Source organism: Tachyglossus aculeatus, chromosome X1 (assembly GCF_015852505.1).
Source record: "Tachyglossus aculeatus isolate mTacAcu1 chromosome X1, mTacAcu1.pri, whole genome shotgun sequence".
NCBI lineage: Eukaryota > Metazoa > Chordata > Mammalia > Monotremata > Tachyglossidae > Tachyglossus > Tachyglossus aculeatus.
The window spans coordinates 45,811,802-45,833,786 of NC_052101.1; the positions used below are offsets into that span (position 1 = coordinate 45,811,802).

General features: G+C 44.6%; 1 protein-coding gene across 1 annotated transcript in view; it reads right to left on the reverse strand.

Annotated features, from left to right (window-relative positions):
• Positions 1–21,985, reverse strand: part of PDLIM4 (PDZ and LIM domain 4) — a 146,149-nt gene that overhangs the window by 37,205 nt on the left and 86,959 nt on the right. Inside the window, exon 3 of the mRNA XM_038772833.1 lies at positions 20,426–20,510. Coding sequence (XP_038628761.1) covers positions 20,426–20,510 — 85 coding nt within the window. The remainder of the gene's footprint in view (positions 1–20,425; positions 20,511–21,985) is intronic.

The following is a 21,985-nucleotide window of genomic DNA, read 5'->3' on the forward strand; positions in this document are numbered from 1 at the left end:
CTGGCGACTTTCCCAGGACTGGACTGGTTCCTTGGTAGTCCTGGAAAATCCCAGTCAGCCACTATCTCTGAACTTCCAAATGGAAAAGCTTCTGTGGAGGAGTCTCCAGAGGGCCTGGGACACATGATAAATAGTAAGCACACACCCTGCCCTCAAGAAGCTTAAGATCTACATGTAGCCATGGCATTGGAGCATTGCCAAGATAAAATGCCTGGGGCAGTTTGAGATAGGTTGTTGTCAACTGGTATGGTGAGTGTGTTTACGTTACCCTGTTGTAGGCAACCACCCAGAATTGAACTCAGCCACTGCACTAGAGGGAAGAAATGCCCTGTTTTCCCTATAAAACACTGCTACTATATTGGTCTTGGTTGTAAACAACTTCAGGGTCTCACTGGTCCATGCTATTTTGGGGCACAAGAGCTTTTAAGATATGCGGAATTTTTATCATGATTGTTTTGGTTCATTACCCCTGGTCATGATCTCCAGTCATCCCCAAATTCAAATTAGAAAGTTGGTTTCTAAATGAGAGTAACTACTGAAGGTCTTGATGTGGCTGATGAAGCTTCTACCCTTCTAAGAAATGTGTCCTGCCAGGCTGTGGGGAAGCATCCACAGGGGCACCAATCCAAGACCTGTTCACTGACCCCATCTGGTCTAACCTCACTGTGGTCAGGGCCTGGCTTCTGATATTGACTTCAGACACTTAGCCAAACTGAGTTGTGAAAAAATTTCCCTCCCTTCCCTTGGGGGGCCTCCCCAACATATAGGAATTTGCACATATCATGACGGGTATGTACCACGATATAATGACATCGTCCGGAAACTTTGGCCTAAGTTGGACCAAAACTAGGTCAAGAATAGATGGAGAGTGAAAACAGTTGATTGGTGAAATATCTATTAAGAATTTTAAATTTACAATTTTGGTTCTCAAAATTTCCCTGCTGCAAAAGTTCTGGATGGAAAATCGTTGCAGACTGCCCGTTGCCTGCCACTTACCACCACCCCCTGTACAGTGGTGTCCCCTGAGGCGGCTCCCTTACTTGCTTCCCTCTGGAGACAGCTCCATCTGCAGCTGGCACATGGTAAGGCACCAGTCTTCCCTTTTGTCTGGCACTTCTCACCTCTTATGCCATCCACAGCCTCCTACCTTTATTCCACTCAAGAGACCTTTCTGAGTCATGACACACCCTGACACCAACCGCAACGCATCCCACAAAGCCACCTCTTTTCCCTCCCTCCTTCCCTCTATCCCTCCTCCTCTCTCTCTCCCTCTCCTCCCTCATTTCAGTCAGGAGGTCCAAGGAGAACTGCTACATTTTCATCAAACACCCCTTCTTCCCTGTGTCAAACTTTTTAATTAAACAGTTGTCCTACGAAACAATGGAGGTTCAATGCTTACTGGTTTAAGAATAAACATCTAAGGGCTAGGCAGTGAATATTACAAGTTCAGGAACACCCTCTAATTAAACACAATCTATCAACCAGACAAGCAATCAGACTATCAGTCAGTAGATCTATCAGCCAGGAAGCAGCATGGCCCAGTGCAAAGAACATCAGACAGGAATTTAGGAGACCTGGGTTTTCATCCCAGCTCAGCCACTGGCCTGCTATGTGACCTGGAACAAATCGCTTAACCTCTCTTGGACTTCCATTCCCTCGTTAGTAACCCCTTCATCTTAAACACTGAGCTCTGAGTGAGGCAGACTGTGCCACTTGGGCAATCCTGAATCTACCCCAGCCCTAGAAAATGCTTTAAAAATACCAAAATCATCACCCTTTCAGAATGTAAGCTCTTCGTGGGCAGAGAACGTGTCTCATGCTCCTGAGTACTTTCCCAAATAGTTAGTGCAGTGCATTGCACCTAGTGGGTGCTCAATTCATTCATTCATTCATTCAATCGTATTTATTGAGCACTTACTGTGTGCAGAGCACTGTACTAAGCGCTTGGGAAGTACAAGTAAATCCAGGTCTAAATCTACTTCCAGGATCTTAATGTCTCCTGCCTCTGGGATTGCCTCAGACCCCAAAGCTTCCCGAAGTCCAGCCTCAGCTCTGCTTCAACTTCCCCGTAGATTGTACCCTTCTTGAAGGCAGGAATCCCTTACCAGTGTAGTTTTTACAGGTCTTAGTCTAGTGCTAGGTCTTCTAACTCTATTTTAGTCTTCAAGGTGTTTAGGACACCTTAGCCAGTTGAAGTACCCAGTTAAACAGTTTCATCAGCTCACAATGTTCTTCCCAGCAGGCTGTTAGGCAAAGCAAAATGAGAAACTTGTAGCCCAATGAACCATTTCACCAGCCCAACCCAAAAAGGGGCAGAGCCCACCAGGAGATCATATACCGAGGAAAGATGTGTTTAAGGTAACCTTAGCTGAGATGGAACCCAACTGAATAAGAAAGGAACACCACACTTTCCACTGGATTTTAAACAAGCCTAGGCTCTAAGAAGATTAGAGTCCAGGCATTCCCCATTAGTTTACATTTTTAGTTAATTGCACTCTGAGGATCAAGTTCAGTGGGGCTGGCCCACTTCTAGTTCTTATTTATTTACACTCAATCTCTGTATTTGTGTCTATGCGAATACTCACTTGTGCGTTCAATTAACAGCATGGTCTAGTGGATAGAGCACAGGCCTGAGTGTCAGAGGACCCGGGTTCTAATCCCAGCTCCACCATTTGTCTGCTATGTGACCTCAGGAAAATCACTTCACTTGTCTGGACCTCAGTTGCCTCATCCGAAAATGGGGATTAAGACTGTGAGCTCCATGTAGGACAGGGATTGTATCCAACCTGATTAACTTGTACTACAGCGCTCAGTACAGTGCGGGGCACATAATAAGAGCTTAACAAATACCATAAAAATATTCATTCTGATTACTTATAAATATGTTTATGTTTGAAATATAAACATAGACAAGGCAATCAGGTCAGACACAGTTCCTGTCCCATATAGAGCTTACAGTCTAAGGGGAAGGGATAACAAGTATTTGATTCCCACTTCACAGATCAATCAATCAATCGTATTTATTGAGTGCTTACTGTGTGCAGAGCACTGTACTAAGTGCTTGGGAAGTACAAGCTGGCAACATATAGAGACAGTCCCTACCCAACAGTGAGCTCACAGTGTAGAAGATGAGGAAATTGAGGCATACAAAGACTTGTCCAAGGTCACACAGAAGTCAAGTGGCAGGGAGGGGATTAGAATGCTGGTCCTCTGACTCCCAGGCCTGCACTCTTTCCTCTAGACTGCTCTGCTTTTCTGATGAAATTTGGAATTGGCAAACAGAAAACCAGAACCTGGGAGAAAGACATCACAGATTCTGCAGGGGAAAATCCACTGTGACTAATCTGCTGGAATTCTATGAAGGGATTGACAAACATGAGGAGAGACTGGAACCAGGGAGATATGATTCAATTTTCTAAAAAAAATCTTTGACAAAATTCCAATACCAAAAGCTTTACAAAGGCTGAGTAAACATAGAATTGGAGGGAGTGTTCTTCTGTTGTGGATAGAGATTGCTAAAAAAAAAAAAGGGGCAGGTACAGCCAAATAATAATGATAATTATGGTACTTGTTAAGCACTTACTATGAGCCAAGCACTGTTCTAAGATCTGGGGTAGATACAAATTAATCGAGTTGGACACAGTCCCTGTCCCACATGGGGCTGATACCCTTAATCCCCATTTTACAGATCTGGTAACTTAGACCCAGAGAAGTTAAATGACTTGCTCAAGGTCACACAGCAGACAAGTGGCAGAGCCAGGATTAGAACCCAGGTCCTTCTGACTCCCAGGCCTGTGCTCTTCCAAGTAGGCCAAGCTGCTTACCGGAGACAGCAGGGATTCTGGGTGGGAGGAGTGCTGGCACAACTTCTCTGTGACTCAGTTTCCTCATCTGCACAGCTGGTTTGAAATGAGAGTCTTATGTGGGACAGGGACTGCATCTAATCCTGTAACTATACCCATGCTTAGCCCAGTGTGTGGTAAAGAGTAGGCCCTTAATAAATACCAACATGGCCATTTTTCAGGTTGGAGAAGTGCATCTCCCAAGGATCAGGGGCAGGGTCAATTTTGACATCTTCATAAATGTTGTAGGAAGAGGGCATGCACAGTGAAATCTCTAGATTTCCAGTTGACAAGAGGCTCTCTTGGGTGATTAAATGCCATGCAGTGGGGATGAAAAACCAATCAACCAATCCTGGTATGGTATTTATTGAATGCTCACTATGTGCCAAGAGCTATATTAAGAAAAGTCCTCAAGGAGTTTAAAATCTAAAGAGAAGCAGCATGGCCTAATGGAAAGAGCACAGGTCTCGGAGTCAGGAGACCTGGGTTTTAATCTCGGCTCCACCCCTTGCCTGCTCTGTTATTTTAGGCAAGTCTCTCTGCTTCTCCGCGAACCCCATATGAGGATAGAGATTGTATATGACTTGACTATCCTGTATCTAACCTAGCATTTAGTACAGAGCTTTGCATATTGTAAGTGCTTATTATAGTGAATCAGCTGTCCAGAGGGGCTTGCCAATCTTCAGGTCTTTAGCTAGGATTAAAAGATAGCTGAATAGTCAGGGGATTCTTATACCAATCAGGAAAACATAAACTAGGTTGGTCTTGAAGAACTTGAAATCGTGGGCATAATGATTAGGTCCTTAGAGATGTGGACTGCCATATAAAGCAGAGGTCTCAGAGTCAGAGTCTGCTGTGTGACCTTGGGCAAGACATTTAACTTCTCTATGCCTCAGTTATCTCTTTTGTAAAATGGAGATCAAGACTCTGATTCCCCTTTGGGGCAGGGACTGTGTTCAGCCTGATTAGCTTATACCTACCCGGGGACTTAGTACAGTGCCTGGCACATATAAGCACTTAACAAATACCATTATAATAAAAAAAGTCTGACTAATCCATCTTCACCTCTAGGTTGAAGGGTGACCTTGGGCAGGTCCCGAAGCAACTTGAATCACCATGTTTTCTGAAAGGGCGACCTCATTCATCTTCAAAAAACCTCTGAGAAATATACTGAGTGTTCCCCGGCTGCCACCTGGGAAATGCTGAGAGTCAGATGTTGTGTCCAAGCACTCATCCCCATAGCTAAATAGTTTAACTTTTCTGCTAGTAACTTTCTGCAAACCATTTCCTTTCTATCACAAGTCTTTCATGTTAAAGTTAACTATAATACTATATCTGTATAAAACTTTTAATTGGTCCGAAGAACCATATTCTTATTTGGGCTTGCCATGTAATACCAGATTCTTGACCACTTTAAATGGCAATAAGACCACCCACTAATTTTGATGCAAAAATGGCAAAAAGGAATCATCTTTCTTTGGGGTGCTTTATTTGATAATATGACAATGCTTTGTAATTTCAATTTTCTGAAAATAACCCTTTCTGTAAGCTTGCTTCATATTGTCATGCATTCCCTAGGCTATCTTATTTATATTCACGTAAAAGGGAAAATTACATCCAACTGTTGGACCAGCCCATTCCTCTCTGGAGTCTGCTGTCTCTATTGTTTTCCTTGTTCTACTCTCTTCTGGTTCAGGTGAGTGGAAAGACACAATTGTCTGAGGATAGACCAGTCTGCCCTCTTCATACCCGACAATGACTTTCCCCAGCTTCAAAGTCTTACTGTAGGCAAATCTCCCCCAAGACACCTTCTCTAAGCCTTCCTTTGCTATTTTTCCACCCGCTTCTGCGTCACCCTGACTTACTCCATCCCTCAGCTCCCAGCCCCACAGCACTTATGTACATATCTGTAGTTTATATATATTAATGTCTGCCTCCCCCTCTAGACTGGATGCTTGTTGTGGGCAGGGAATGTGCTTGTGTATTGTTGTATTGTACTTTCCCAAGTACAGTACTCTATATACAGCAAGCTCTCAATAAATTCAATTCACTGACTGACATCTATTTAAATATACCAACCACAGCAAGTCACTTCACTTCTATGTACCTCAGTTACCTCCTCATCATCAGCTTTAAAGCACTCAATCACCTTGTCTCCTCCTATCTCATTTCACTACTCTCCTTCTAAAACCCAGCCCAAACACTTTGCTCCTCTAATGCCAACCTAATCACTATAACTCCATCTCATCTATCTCACCACCGACCTCTCGCCCATGTCCTGCCTCTGGCCCGGAAAGCCCTCCCTCCTTATATCCGGCAGACTGACTGACATCTATTTAAATATACCCTTTTTGGGTCTTTTTCCCTTTGAGACACATAGATTTTGTCCAAAGTTACCAAGATTCAATTCCTAAATAGCTTCCATTTCCTTTTCCTCTCTTCTCTAGCGCTCCCTGGATGAACTGCCATAATTGACATTCTCCCTTTTCAGCTGACTCTGGAAGTTGAGAAACCAAGACAAAAATAAAATTGAGAGATTCCCTACTTAGAATTGGAGCAGTCATTTGCAGATCTGTTTATTTGTGATTTATTTAGTTATTCAATTATTTATGTGGGTTATCTAATAATAATAATAATTGTGATATTTGTTAAGCGCTTATTATATGTCAGGCACGAATAAGCACAGAGGTGAATATAAGCAAATCAGGTCAGACACAGTCCCTGTCCCACATTCGGACACAGTCCCTGTCCCATGTGGGACTCGGTCTTTATCCCCATTTTACAGATAAGGGAACAGAAGCACAGAGAAGTGAAATGATTTGCTCAAGGTCAGACAGCAGAGATGTGGCGGAGCCAGGATTAGAATCCAGGTCCTTCTGACTCCCAGGCCCTTGCTCTATTCACTAGGCCATGCTGCTTCTGCTGCTGCTGTGACATTTCTCCAAGAATGACCACAGCAAGCACTCCATGCAGGGGGGCCATTTGTCCAGTTCTAGACTGGACAATCTGATGCTAAGTTGATCAGCCCCCTGTTCGGTATGGATACAGCTTTGGATGGACTTGGATGGACTTTCACAAAACAGTGCTCATGATGTCATCCCGCTATGCTGGCTGCTTGAATGTGACATCATGTGCTCCTGGAAAGCTGGTATCCCCGAGGGCCGTCTCAACCAATTTACCAATCAGTGGGATTTTTTGAGTGCTTACTGTGTGCAGAGTGCTGTACTATGCACTTGGGAAGGTATGATATCACAGAGTTAGATGCAATCCCTGCCCACAAGGGAGCTTATTGTCTACAGGGGAAGAGGGCCATTCAAGCAGATTTAGAAATGGGAGAAATAGTAGAGTAGCCACACCACTTCCTGGCCAAATTCATGACTCACCCAGCCCCCATACTCCCTCTCTGATGGGAGCACATCTTTTCTGACAGAGGATGGATGATGTGTGATTACAGAGGGTTAACCAGTATTAAAAAATAAAGGTTCTACCCCCAAAAAATTTCTTTTGTTCAGCAGAGGGGAAAGAAGTTCAATGATCCCAGGAATCTCCATGAATATGACTGCATTCTGCTTCATCTGCTGTCCCCAGCTACTGGAAAACTAAAGATATTTGCTCAGAGAGACCCAGCTAACTAGACATTCTCACTCTTCATAAAACTGCTGTTCAAGAAGTGAGAGTTCCATGGAAGTTATAGGGTTTACTTTGTGGGGATGGAAGGGGAGGCAGAGGAAGAGAAGGGAGAGTTCTCTGTTGAAAAAGCTCACCATCAGGGTTTTATTAGGTAATGACTGGGGGCAAAGATTTTTCAAGGCACATTAAGTGGCTCAAGCCTTCATTCCAAAGACACGTCTTGGCAATGTCTTTGGATCGTACCCAATTCCACAAGAGAAAATGTGTCCAAAAGTAAAATAAGGCCTTCTCTACCTCCCCACATCAGCACTCAGTTCTGATGCTTACCTCCCACTCACTGACCATCGCAGGAGGATTATTGCCCTTCCCCTCTCCTTGGCGGTTTCCCATTTGGTCCTTGGTCGAAGTCAGAGGTCAGAGTCCCGAGGATCATCTGGAGGGGCTGCCTAGTTTCTTGTGCTTTGCACATAGTAAGCACTTAATAAATGCCATCATTATTATTGTTATTATTATTGTGTTTTAAATGCTGGGCATCTCACCAATCTTTTGTTTGCCCCTTCTCTCAGGGCATTCCCTGCCCCCTCCTAGTGTCCAGAAAACTGGTGCCACTTTACCACTCACAGTACCAGTCAGAGAAGGGTTCCAACTGGTGAGGTGAATGCTAATCAGCAGTACTGCTTCACAGCCTCTAGATTGTAAGCTTGTTGTGGGCAGGGAATGTGTCTGCTTATTATTTTATTGTACTCTCCCAAAAGCTTAGTACAATGCTCTGCACACAGTAAGTGTTCAAAAAATCTGATTGACTTGAATGAATTAGATCAAGGGACTAGGGTCAACCAGTTTCCCCACTCAACAACCTTCAGTGTTTGCCTGTCCTTTTCTGCAAACGGAACCTCCTTACCATTAACTTTAAAGCAATTAGCCTGCCCCTCCTACTTACTTTGCTGATTTCCTACTAAAATCCAGCCCACACCCTTCTCTCCTCTAATGTCAATTTACTCACTGTATGTCACTCTTGTCTATTTCTTTTTTAAAATGGTATTTGTTAAGTGCTTACTATGTCCTAGACCCTGTACATAACACTGGAATAGATACAAGCTAATCACATTGGATACAGTCCCTTTTCCACATGGGGCTCACAGTCTTAATCCTCATTTTGCAGATGAGGTAACTGAGGCCCAGAGAAGTGAAGTGACTTGCCCTGGGTCACACAGCAGACAAGTGGCAGAGCCAGGATTAGGACCCTGGTCATTCTGACCCCCAGGCCCATGCTGTAGTCACTAGGCCACACTATTCTCGTTTCATCACCAACCCCTTACCCAAGTCCTTTCTCTAGCCTGGAATGCAACCCCCTTCATATACTACAAACCACCACTCTCCCCTCCTTCAAAGTCTTATTTAAATGCCATTTCCTTCAAGAGGCCTTCCCTGATAAAGCCATTTTTTCCTTTACACCCTCTCCCTTCTGCATCACCCTTGCACTTGGATCTGTATCCTGTAAACACTTGATATTCACACCACCCCCAGCCTCTACAGTGCTTAAGTACATATCCATTATTTATTGTTTTTAATATCTGTCTCCACTTCTAGACTATGAGCTCATTGTGAGCAGGGGACATGTCTACCAACTCTATTGTACTGTGCCACCCCAAGCGCTTAATAAAGTGCTCTGCACAGAGTAAGCACTCAATGAATGCCATTGATTAATAGATTGATTGCTAGAGAGGGCATGCTTTATCGAAGGAGGAGGCGAGCAATTTGTCTCCCTAGTACAGAAGTGCTGAGTCCAGTTACAGATGGCTATGGCCTTTTAAGTATTGTTTCAGTTTTCCATTCTGGGTCTACCATCTGTCCCTCCCTCCCACTAAATGGTCTCTTATGGGTCTGGTCCAGGGTCAGTCCCTATTTTGGGTCAACCACAGCAAGTCACTTCACTTCTATGTACCTCAGTTACCTCCTCATCATCAGCTTTAAAGCACTCAATCACCTTGTCTCCTCCTATCTCATTTCACTACTCTCCTTCTAAAACCCAGCCCAAACACTTTGCTCCTCTAATGCCAACCTAATCACTATAACTCCATCTCATCTATCTCACCACCGACCTCTCGCCCATGTCCTGCCTCTGGCCCGGAAAGCCCTCCCTCCTTATATCCGGCAGACAATAACTCTCCCCCCTCCTTCAAAGCCTTATCGAAGGCTCACCTCCTACAAGAGGTCTTCCCTTACTAAACCCTCCTTTCCTCTTCTCCCACTCCCTTCTGTGTCACCCTGATTTGTGTCCTTTATTCATTCCCCATCCCAGCCCCTCAACACTTACGTACATATCTGTAATTTATTTACATTAATGTCTGTCTCCCCCTCTAGACTGTCAGCTCATTGTGGGCAGGGAATGTGTTATATTGTACTCTCCCAACCGATTAGTACAGTGCTCTGCACACACTAAGTGCTCAATATATATGACTGACTGACTGACCTCATCTGTAAAACGGAGATTAAGACTGTGACCCAAGTGGGACATGGACTGTGTCCAACCTGTTTATCTTGTATCTACCCCAGCACTTAATACAGTGCCTAGATCATAGTAAGCACTTAATAAACATGAAAAGAAAGAACCCCCCACCAAAAAAAATACCTGGTGGCTGTGTAAGAGTTCCCCTGAGGTAGTAGGACCACATGAGCCAGGATAGTGCCTTGAGGGCAGAAAGAACCAAGATCCATCTTGGAGGAGAGAAAGTGGGAGAGAGTGCCTTGAGGAAAGAAGCATGGAATGGGAGTTGCCTGAGAAAAAGGAGTGTGGAGTTCGGGCCACTTCCAAGTTACTTCCAGGACACAGGGCTCAGCGGCAGGAACTGAAGCAGAGGGAGGTCGGCCTAGAGGAAATAACCCAGGTTTGGGTTCTAGACACAGCTCTTCTATTCATCTGTTATGTGACCTTGATCATGTCACTTTACTTTTTTGGGCTTCAGTTGCCTTATCTTAAGAATGTTGAAAAGCAGCATGCCTAGTGGATACAGCACTTGCCTGGGAGCCAGAAGGACCTGGATTCTAATCCCAGCTACATTACTTGTTGGCTGTGTGACTTTGGGCAAGTTACTTAACTTCTCCGTGCCTCAGTTACCTCATCTGTAAAATGGGGATTAAGACTGTGAGCCCCATGTGGGATAGGGACTGTGTCCAATCTGATTCGCTTGTATCTATCCTAGTGTTTAGTACAGTGCCTGGCACATAATAAGCACTTAAATACCATAAAAAAATTGGGGTAAAATACCGCCATTCCTAGTCCCTTAGATTGTAAGTCCACTTGGGGACAGGGCTTACCTCATCTGTAAAATGGGGATAAGAGTGGGAGACCCACATGGGACAGGGACTCTGTCCAATCTGATTAACTTGTATCTACCCCAGGGCTTAGAACAGTGCTTGGCACATAGTAAGCACTTAAGTACCATAGTAATTATTAATATTATTAAGTACTGCATCCTGTCTGGTTCTTCTGTTTCTACCTCAGTGCTTAGCCCAGAGAAAGTGTTGAATACCATAATTGTTTTTTTCCAAACTCTTCAGCTGTTCAGAGTTTTTCATAAAGCAACAATAGCAGGACTGAAAGAAAACAAACTAAAAGGTCTCCACACTCCTTTTGCTTTGAACAGAGAACCACACTCCACACTCCTTTTGCTTTGAACAGAGAACCACCTCATTTCAGGAGGCAGGGACAGTGAGGTCTGAGGCCCAGACCTCGCCGCACCCCATGGCCTCGTTCCAGCTGCCCGAGATCTGGTTGATACCACCTGGAGGGCACCCCATGTAACCGAGGAGGACTTGGCTGGCCCCAGAACAAAACAGTACCCTGAGCATTTTACAACAGTCATTAAGCTTCCTCTCGCTCTCCTGACAGACTTCAAGGGGCTGCCTCTGGCCTTGGTTTCCTCAGTCCTGTAGCACTGTGTCCTTTTTGAGTCCACCCACATTCTTTCTGGGAAACGGTTAGTTTCTTTAGTGATCCCTGTTGGAAGGGAAGCAGTGTTGCCTAATTGACAGAGTACAGGCCTGGGAGTCAGAAGGACCTGGGTTCTAATCCTGGCTCCGCCACTTGTCTGCTGTGGAACCTTGGACAAGTCACTTCACTTCTCTGTACCTCAGTTACCTCAACTGTAAAATGGAAATTAAGACTGTGAGCCTCATATAGGACAGGGATTGTGTCCAAACTGATTAACTTGTGACTACCACTGAGTTTAGAACAGTGCCTGGCACATAGCAAGCACTTAGCAAATACTATAATTATTTTAATGAATAAAATGAAAAAAAGTCCAAGGGGGAATCCCGTAGATGGGATGCTGTGTGGAAAGTCTTTAAACTGCTCAGTGTCTCCACTGCACACTCTCCCCAGAGAGACAAGTTCCAGCATCTGGGCACAGGAGAGTCAAACGTTGAGATCACTGGGGTCCCGAGTAGAGGCCAGCCATTCAGTCACTCTGCTGACCAGATAAGGAGGTCTATGTACCAGAACCTGACTCCGTAAGGTTGTACAAAAAAAGACTCACTCAGTCAACATGATTTGACAAACATTTAAACCCTTGTTACCTATTATTTATTATTATTTAAGGTATTTGTTAAGCTCTATGTGACAGGCACTGTACTAAGTGCTGGGGTACATACAAGCTAATCAGGTTGGTCATAGACCATGTCCCACATGAGGCTCAAAGTCTTAATCCCCATTTTACAGATGAGGTAACAGGAACAGAGACATTAACTGACTTGCCCAAGGTCACCCAGCAGACAAGTGGAGGAGCCAGAATTAGAACCCAGATCCTTCTGACTTCCAGGCCCGTACTCTTTCCCACTAGACCACACTGGTTCTCTTCTCTGCTGCAGAATCAGGAGTGGCTTTTGGGGGAAGCAAATGAGGCGATTGTTTTTGGGGGGGTGGGAGCGGGGGTCAGGGAGACATGAGAGGTGGCCACAAGTTGGCAGCAATTAAAATTTGGAAAGCTTTCAGCCTGCTGGATAATGATAATAATGAGTGGTACTTGTTAAGCGTTTACAATGTGTTGAGCCTTGTGCTAAGCCCTAGGATAGGTACAGGATAATTAGAACATGCAGTGCCCCTGTGCCACCTGAGGCTCATAGTCTAAGAGGGAGGGAGAAGTGGGATTCAATCCCCATTTTACAGATGGGGAAACTGAGGCCCAGAGAAGTCAAATTACTTGCCCAAAGTCAAATGGCAGACCAGTTTGGGCACTTGGGAGAGGAACATTGGTGGCATGGCTGGGAGGGATCCCTCAGAGAAACACTCTAGGTTTGGGGGTTTGGACAGACTCCTGAATGACACTGTACAGAACAGGAAAGCAAAGAAAAATTTTCCTTGCTTCAAGGCAGTCGAATGTCTGAACACAGCCCTGCCCAGAACCACCCTGTGTGGTGAACAAACTGCATCACACACTCAACAATAAAGAAAACTGAAGCTATTATACCCAAGTTGGATTGGCCCTTTTGCCTAGTAATTTGACCCATAAATGTCACACTGTCCAAGAGAAGGACATCTAAATGTGAAATGCTGGAAAAACACCCCATGGATTCATGGTTGACTTGAATTTCAGTAGCTGCAAGGCTTCTGCGTGTTTTTATCATTAAATCAGGACTTTGACAAAAAGCCTGTCTTTCCCCCGCAATGTGCAAGCTCACTGGTGCCAAAACGTTAGCTCATCCTGTGTTTTCCTGAAAGGGTGAAACAAAGTGTCTCTTTTGCCCAGAAGATCAATAAATTCCTCTCTGGTCAAGACAAAAGAACTTTGTGGAACTTTGAAAAGAAAGTTTAGGCAGTACATAGATGTAAATACAGTCCGGTTTCCAAAATCTTGCCTTCCACCCAGAAGGAACGTCAGGAAATATTTAGGTGATTCAAAGGGCAGCTTCTCCTTCCAGGACTTCACTTGTGGGTCTTGGAAGGGGAGGGGGGACTGCTAAGTTTTGGGTGTTTTCTCTGAATCTTTTCTCAGCTCAGCTTCTCTCCTTGACTCCATTAGCACCAAAACAATGATATCGAAAAAATGTTTGGGGGACCCAGCTTCCACACAGTGGATTTAGCCTCCTGGTGTACCATGGTCAGGGTCAACAGGGAAACAAAGAACTCACAAATCACTCCCTGCAGGGGCACGGCACCTTGAGAGATTTCCGGTGCAGTGGGAATTTGAATGTGGGAGGGAGAGCCGAGGCCTGAAGACCTGCACAATCGGTCACTGTGACAGGTGGATCGACTCTCTCGAACGTGATTGTCAAGACGGACTGATCGACTGACATCTGACTGATTAATAGGCAGCTTTACAGAGTCATTAGTCCCTTTTTCTGATCCCCTTTGGATTGATTCCAGGCCTCAGAGAGAACAGGGAAGGGCAAGGCGGGCACTGGCACTCAACCAGTGGATGTGTCCCCCCCATCAGATCTGGCTGGGGCAACTGGAGGGAGAGGCAGGTTGTAAACCAGTGTTTGGTTAGGGTGGGATACAAATAATAAAAAGTGACCAAAAGCTTTCCATTTTCAAGGGGGTTGCTCCATCGCCAGCATCACTGCCATGCACCTCCGTAAGACTTATTAATTATAATAATGGTATTTATTACCTGCTTACTATGTTCCAGGCACTCTTCTAAGCCCTAGGGTATAGATAGATACAAGCTAATCAGGTTGGACACAGTCGCTGTCCCACCAGGGGCTCACAGTCTTAATCCCCATTTTACAAATGAGGTAACTGAGACACACAGAAGTGAAGTGACTTGCCCAAGGTTACGCAGCAGACAGGTGGCAGAGCCAGAATTAGAACTCAGGTCCTTCTGATTCCCAGGCCCATGTTCTATCCACCAGGCCATGCTGTTTCCCATCCCAGACTTCCCCATTCCAGTAGGCTGGCATGCTCCTGAAACCAACTCAACCCAGGCCTGACGCAAAATGAAAACTTAATTCAGTGTCCATTTCGAGGATCATTCTGTGTGGCAAACATGAGATATTATTATTATTATTATTATTATTATTATTATTATTATATCTTTTATGGTGTTTGTTAAGCACTTACTATGTGCCAGGCACTGTACTAAGGGCCAGGCTGGGTACAAAGCTAATCACTTGTCTCACATGGGGCTCACAGCCTTCATTCCCATTTTACACATAAGGTAACTGAGGTACAGAGAAACGAAGTGACTTATCCCACATCACACAGCAGACAAGTAGTCGAGCCAAGATTAGAACCTAGGTCCTTCTGACTCCCAGGCCTATGCTCTATCCATTAGGCAACACTGTTTATTGCTATTGTTATATTTGTTACTTACTATGTGTCAAGCACTGTTCTAAGTGCTGGGGTAGACACAAAGTCAATTAGGTGGGTCACAGTCCCTGTTCTGCTCAGGGCTCAAAATCCAAGTAAAAAGAACAGGTGTTCAATCCTCATTTAATAGATGAAAAAACTGAGACACAGGGAAATAAATAACTTCCTCAAGGCTACAGAGCAAGCAAGTGATAAAGCAGGATTAGAACCCAGGCCCTCTGACTTCCAGGCCTGTGCTTTTTCCACAAAGCCATGCTGCCTCTTTGTATCAGATTTGGGCTCCTTTTCATTCACTTTTATAAATTAAGTATAATGGTATTTATTATGCATTTACTATGGGCCTCACACCAGGGTTGATTCAAGATCAACACAGTTCCGGTTCCATTTAGGGATTCTGATCTAAAAGGTGTAATGAACAGGAGCTATTTTATTGCCACTTTAGAGGTGAGACAGCTGAGGCCCAGAGAGGGTGAGTGACTTGCTCAAGGTCACATATGCAGGCCGGTGGCAGAGCTGGGATTAGAACCCAGCTCTCCTGGCTACCAGTCCTGTGCTCCTTCCTCCAGGCCATTGTACCTAGGCCTCTTCACAGCAAGTGGCTCTTTTCCATAGGATTTAGACACCTAATTAGGACATACTTTATTATCATTATTAATCAAAGTCTTATTAAAAACATGAGGCCTTCCCTGAATAAACCCTCTTTTCCTCTATTTTCACTACCTTTTTTTGGCTGCTGTGCACTTGGATTTGCACCCTTATTCAGCCCTCCCTCAGCCCCACAGCATTTATGTACAGATCCATAGTGTATTTATTTATATTAAATCTGTCTCCCCCTCTAGACTATAAGCCCATTGAAGGCAGGGAACATGTCTTACAACTCTATGTTGTACTCATCCAAGCACTTAGTACAGTGCTCTGTGCAGTAAGCACTCAATAAATGCCATTAATTGATTAACATTAAACAATCATCATTAAGTAGCAGCTGGTGAACCCCATCCTTCCTCACAAGACTGGATTTGGGGAAAAGTTCCAGAATGCTCTGGGGGTGGAGGAACACTATGTTCCTGCTGCAGAATGGCTTTTTAAGGTCCTCAAAATTGCTGATGGTCAATAACAAGCCCAGGCTCTGTCTTCACAGTTGAAATGTTCATCCCCTACCACCATAGTGTCAGCAAAGGGGCTCTGTGAAAAGGGCCAAAGCTCCTCACCCACCTCTGTGCCGGGCCTATTGAATACCACTTGGGGCAGCTGAAGCTGCAGAAGGAGACAGGGGCTAGCAGACGGGTTGGCCAGAGTTCCAGGCCCACCTCGCTCTCTGCCCAGATGCTCCGTGTTGTTCATTATCAACCACAGGAAACAGAGGGGAAATGGAACTAACCTCGTGTCAGCACAATCATCCTGCTGCGGAATTAAAGACAGGCCAAGAGAGAAGTGGGGAGAATATAAAACTGGATTGCAGATGAACCCTCCACTTCTGCCAGTGTGAGCTTCTCCAGGGTGCAGAATGTACAGCAGCCAGAGACAAAAGTTTTGAGGGGGCCTCGACGGATGTGGCAGTGGGGTCCCCAAGGTACTTTTGCATTCAGCAATCTCATTCGAGTCTTTCAAAAGTGCCCGATTTCACTTAGCCTGCCACAGTTCTTTGGGGAACCCAGGAATCCCTGAAAGCCCACTGATTCTGGGAATTGTGTTACACACACACACACACACACACACACACACACACACACACACACACACACACACACACACACACACACACTCTCTCTCTCTCTCTCTCTCTCTTTCTGTCTCTCTCTCTCAAACTCACTTCCCACATATCATCTAGTAAAAAATGTTCGGGGGACAAAATGACCAGCGCATTCTTTTCTGCTTTTCTTTTTAAAAGCCCCTATGTCCTCCTGTCCCCAGATGGTGAACAGCAGCACAGCAGCAGTTAGAAGCTCTGGGCCAAATTCTTCTCTGACAATCATCCTTTTCTGTTCCACACCTGGGAGAGCTTGGGTGAGCAGGGTAATAACAGGGGAATTTGCACCAAGGCTGTCAAATTGAATCCTGAACCCTGACATTTTTTAAGGCCTTGTCCTTAATTCCTGCTCCTTAGTCTGAAGCAGTATGGGCTTGAAAATAGAAAAATCTGTACGCAAGGAATGGCCGGTTGCAAAATGGCATTAATGGGCAAGGAAACAGGGGCCATAATTACGGTGACTGGGCCAGTCCACACCGGGGGAGGAGGGGCTCACATCACAACAACTTTCCTCCCCAACCCCTTCTGCACCCCCCTGCCAGCTGCTCTGAAAGGCAGTCCTCATCCTCTGAGGTGTTTCACCTTTGGATAAGGGAAATACACAATCCTTACATTGGAGTGAGAAGTAGCTACCACAAGGCTACAAGTGGAATTTGGGGTTTTAAAACAATCAGCTCAGTATACAAACAAATCACACCCCTTTCCTCCCAGCCAACAACTGCTGAGCTATAGGGAGTGAAATCCAGAATGGTAATTATTTGGTTTTGAAGGTCTCCCTCTCCAGAATCCAAAGGTAACCCTAACCCTCACCCCCCTGCTCCAGTATGGCCTCTTCCTCTTTTTTTTTTAATAGTATTTGTTAAGCACATTGGTACTCACAGCCCCAAAATACTTGTGTAGATGTTCTTGGACTCTGCTATTTCCCTTATCCCTAATCTATTTTAAAGTCTGTCTCCCCATAGACTGAAAGCCCTTGTGGGCAGAGGAACATCTATTAACTCTGTTGTACTCACCTGAGCTTTCCCATGCGCTTAGTACAGTGCTCTCTGCACAGTAAGTGTGCAATAAATACCACTGATTGCAGTGGAAATAAAATGGAAATATTTATAGCAGAGGCACAGCTGCCTAAAAGAGTTAAAGGGGCTTCCATAGGCTTGGATTTCCTCCCCACTGATGTCCTGGAACACTGGCTCAACACATATCATGGATATTAGGATCTGACTGTACTAAAGTCTTGCCCTTAAAATTCCCCAGCATTTATTGTTAATCCGGAGTTTCTGTAAGGTTCAGTGATGGATGGGTTCTGTAGAATGTGCAGGATTCTATTTTGATTAAACAAATGTCCCCAGTCCAAGTTTATGTCATTCTGTCTGCTCATCAGAGAGATTGAGTCAACGTAAGGACCTGAGAGGAGGTGAAAGGAACAATTCCCCAGTAGGAAAGCACAGGTTTTCTCTCTTATTTACTCCAAGATTCTTTACTGAAGCAGAGGGTAACGGAAGCTTCTGATGAATCTATCTTCCTTCAGGCTTGTTATAATTGCGGTATTTGTTATGTACCAAATACTGTTCTAAGTGCTGGGGTAGATGCAAAATAATCAGGTCCCACATGGGGCTCATATTCTAAGTAAGAGAGGGAACAGATTTGATTCCCCATTTTACAGATGAGGGAGGACAGGCACAGAGAAGTGAATTGTCCAAGGTCACACTACAGCTAAATGGCAGAGCTGAGATAAGAACTCAGATACTCTGACTCCCAGGCTCATTCTCTTTCCATTAGCCATGGCACTTACCCTTGTACTTTCCTAATTCTGTTTCCTTCTAGAACCAGCCCAAGGAACAGACTCAGTACAAATGCATTTTATCATCTATTGTACTGCAGATTGTAAGCTACTTGTGGATAGGGAACACACCTATCAACTGTGTTGTGTTGTACTTTTTCAAGCTCTTATTACAGAGCTCTGGGTGCAGTAAAGTGCTCAATAATTACCATTGATTGTACTCTTGAAAGTGTTTAGTACAGTGCCTTATAGGAGCTCAATAAATACCACTGATCAAGGGGAGGAAACAAGGAGAGAGGGAGGGAGCACTACACAGACTGCAGGCATGGATGGTTTATGGGGTTCTTCAAGGTGCGGTTTGGGAAGAAAGAGAAAGAGGGAAGGATGGAAGGAGACAGGAAGGCAGACACAGAAGAACGGAGGAAGGGAGGGAAGGGAATGCAGAAGGAAAGCTGGCCCTGGAGAGCCAGCTAGATAGGAATTCCTGCATTGCTAGCTGAGCCAGGCAGAGTTTAAACACAGCAAAGATTAGTGAGGAGGAAACTAGCAGGACTTCAGGAGACCAGATCATTATTATTATTATTATTTATTATGGTTCCAAGTGCTTCCTCCTTATCATGTTCAGCACTGGGTTAGAAATAAAGATAATCCAATCAGACATGATGCCTATCCCACCCAGGAGCTTACAGATAAGATCAGTTAATTAATCAATAGCATTTATTAAGCACTTACTACGTGCAGAGCACTGTACAAAGTATTTGGGAGAGTACAATAGAACGGAATTAGCAGACACAATCCCTGCTCATAATAAGCTTACTATCTAGAGGGCAAGACAGATGGGTAAGATAAACAAGAAAGCAAATTACAGATAAGAGAGACAGACACTAATATACACATATAAATAAATTATGGATAGGTACATTAGTGCTGTGGGGCTGAGAGAGGGGTGGTTAAGGGGTGAAAAATCCAAGTGCAATCAATAAATTAATCAATAGTATTTATTGAGCGCTTACTGTATGCAGAACACTATACTAAGTAGGTAGACACGCTCCCGGCCTACAAGGAGCTTACAGACTAGATGGGTAGACAGACAATAAACTAAATTATAGATTGGGGAAATGGGAGAGAATAAGGATGTAGACTAAGGGCTGCGTGGGTGAGTAGCATGGCTCAGAGGAAAGAGCCCTGGCTTGGAAGTCAGAGGTCATGGGTTCTAATCCTGGCTCTGCCACTTGTCAGCTGTGTGACCTTGGGCAAGTCACTTTACTTCTCTGGGCCTCAGTTCCCTCATCTGTAAAATGGGGATGAAGACTGTAAGCCCCACACGGGACAACCTGATTATCTTGTATCTACCCCAGTGCTTAGAACAGTGCTTGGCACATAGTAAGCACTTAACAAATACCAACATTATTATTATAAGCAGGCTCACCCACAAGATAGGATACAGGAATGAAAACCATGTAGGGATGAAGGTCTCCACTGATTTTTAGATAAGGCACAGATTTTGGGTAAACATTTAATTCATTCATTCAGTTGTATTTGTTAAGCCCTTACTGTATGCAAAGCACTGTAGTAAGCACTTGGAGAAACAGTATAACAAGAAACAGACACATTCCTGCCCACAACAAGCTCACATTCAATTCCTCTGGCAGTGCTGAGGCCAGGTAGCTATTAAAATACCACCAGAAATGGCGACGGCAGGTATGCCAGATGGCCAGGCCGTGCTAGTCAGTCAGTTCATCATATTTATTGAGTACTTACTGTGTACAGGGCACTGTACTAAATGCTTGGGAGTGTACAATACAATATAACAGACGCATTTCCCTCTCCACAACTCGGGGTTTATAAGGGAATCCAGATTATATATATATATATATATATACACATATATACTCACATATGGACTACTATTCCTTTCCTCTCTGGCTTGGCAGGGAATGGCTAAATGAATGGTGGTCATGCCAGAGTCCAGTCTGCGGTCAAGAGGCCCGGATTGCGTGACTACAATAAGTTTGATCATGATCGGTTGACACAATGGGCTCTAAGCAACAGCGGGAACAAATCAAAGTTTCATTTGCTGCCTACCCCGTCACCCACGTGCTCTCCCACCCTAGTACCTGCAAATCTGAGTCAATGTTGATTCGGTAAGCCTGGGCTTTGCCATCCTCTGGAGCAGTAGGGGCCCAGTTCTTGGCTTCAGTCCTGCAAAGGGAATTGGTGAAAGATCGGTGACTGTGTTCAGTGGAACTTCCCCTGTCGAAACCACCAGACCCCGGATGTCCCCATCTTCCTGAAATCCAGATTGCGCTTTTCTTCTTCTTAGGTCTTATCCCCTGAACTACCACAGAGAAACCAATGCATTCATGCAATCATTCATTCAACTGTATTTATTGAGAGCTTACTGTGTGCAGGACACTGTAATAAGCCTTTGGGACAGGACGATACAGCATTAAACAGTGACATTCCCTGCCCACAATGAGCTTACAGTCTAGAGGAATTTTGGTATTTGTTAAGAACTTACCATGTGCCAGGCACTGCTCTAAGCACTGGGGTAGATACGATATAATAGGGTTGGACACAGTCTCTGTCCCAGATAGAAGCAGCATGGCTCAGTGGAAAGAGCACGGGCTTTGGAGTCAGAGGTCATGGGTTCAAATCCCTGCTCCACCGATTGTCAGCTGTGTGACTTTGGGCAACTCACTTAACTTCTCTGTGCCTCAGTTCCCTCATCTGTAAAATGCAGATTAAGACTGTGAGCCCCACGTGGGACAACCTGATCACCTTGTATCCCCCCCAGCGCTTAGAAAAGTGCTTTGCACATAGTAAGTGCTTAACAAATACCATTATTATTATTATAGGGCTTGCAGTCTTAATCCCCATTTTACAGATGAGGGAACTGAGGCACAGAGAAGTTGTGACTTGCCCAAGGTCACAGAACAAACAAGTGGTGGAGCAGGGATTAGAACCCATGTCCTTCTGATTCCCAGGGCTGTGCTCTGTCCACTAGGCCACACTGCTCCTCTTAACTCTCAACTAACCACCTGGAGCCCATCTGAACATTTCAACTGATCATTTAATCAATGGTATTTATTGATCACTTACTATCTGCAGAGCACTGTTCTAAGTGCTTGGGAGAGTACAACAGAATTAGCAGACATGTTCTCTGCCCACTTCAATTGATGTCTTCTACTTAGGAAGCACCTATTTATTCACCTCTCCATTCTCTTTTTCCTCCTGTTTTTTTTTAATGGCATTTGTTAAGCACTATGTGCCAGGCACTACACTAAGCACTGAGGTAAATACAATGTTGTCAGGTGGGACATTCAATTCATATTGAATATGAATATTCAATTCCCGCATATTCCCGCAATTCCTGCATATACATACCCACATATTCAATTCAATTTGGGTGGTTGCCCAACCACCTCAGCATCAAACAAAAACTCCTCCCCATTAGCTTTAGAGCATTCAGTCACCTTGCTTTTTCCTATTTTACCTTGCTGATTTCCTACCACAATTCAGCATGCTCCTCTAACACCAGCTTCCTTAATGTACCTTGATCTCATCTATCTTTCTGCCAAATACTCACCCACATCCTTCCTCTGGCCTGCAACTCCCTCCTACTTCATATTTGAAAAACTATCACTCTGCCCACTGTCAATACCTCATTAAAATCA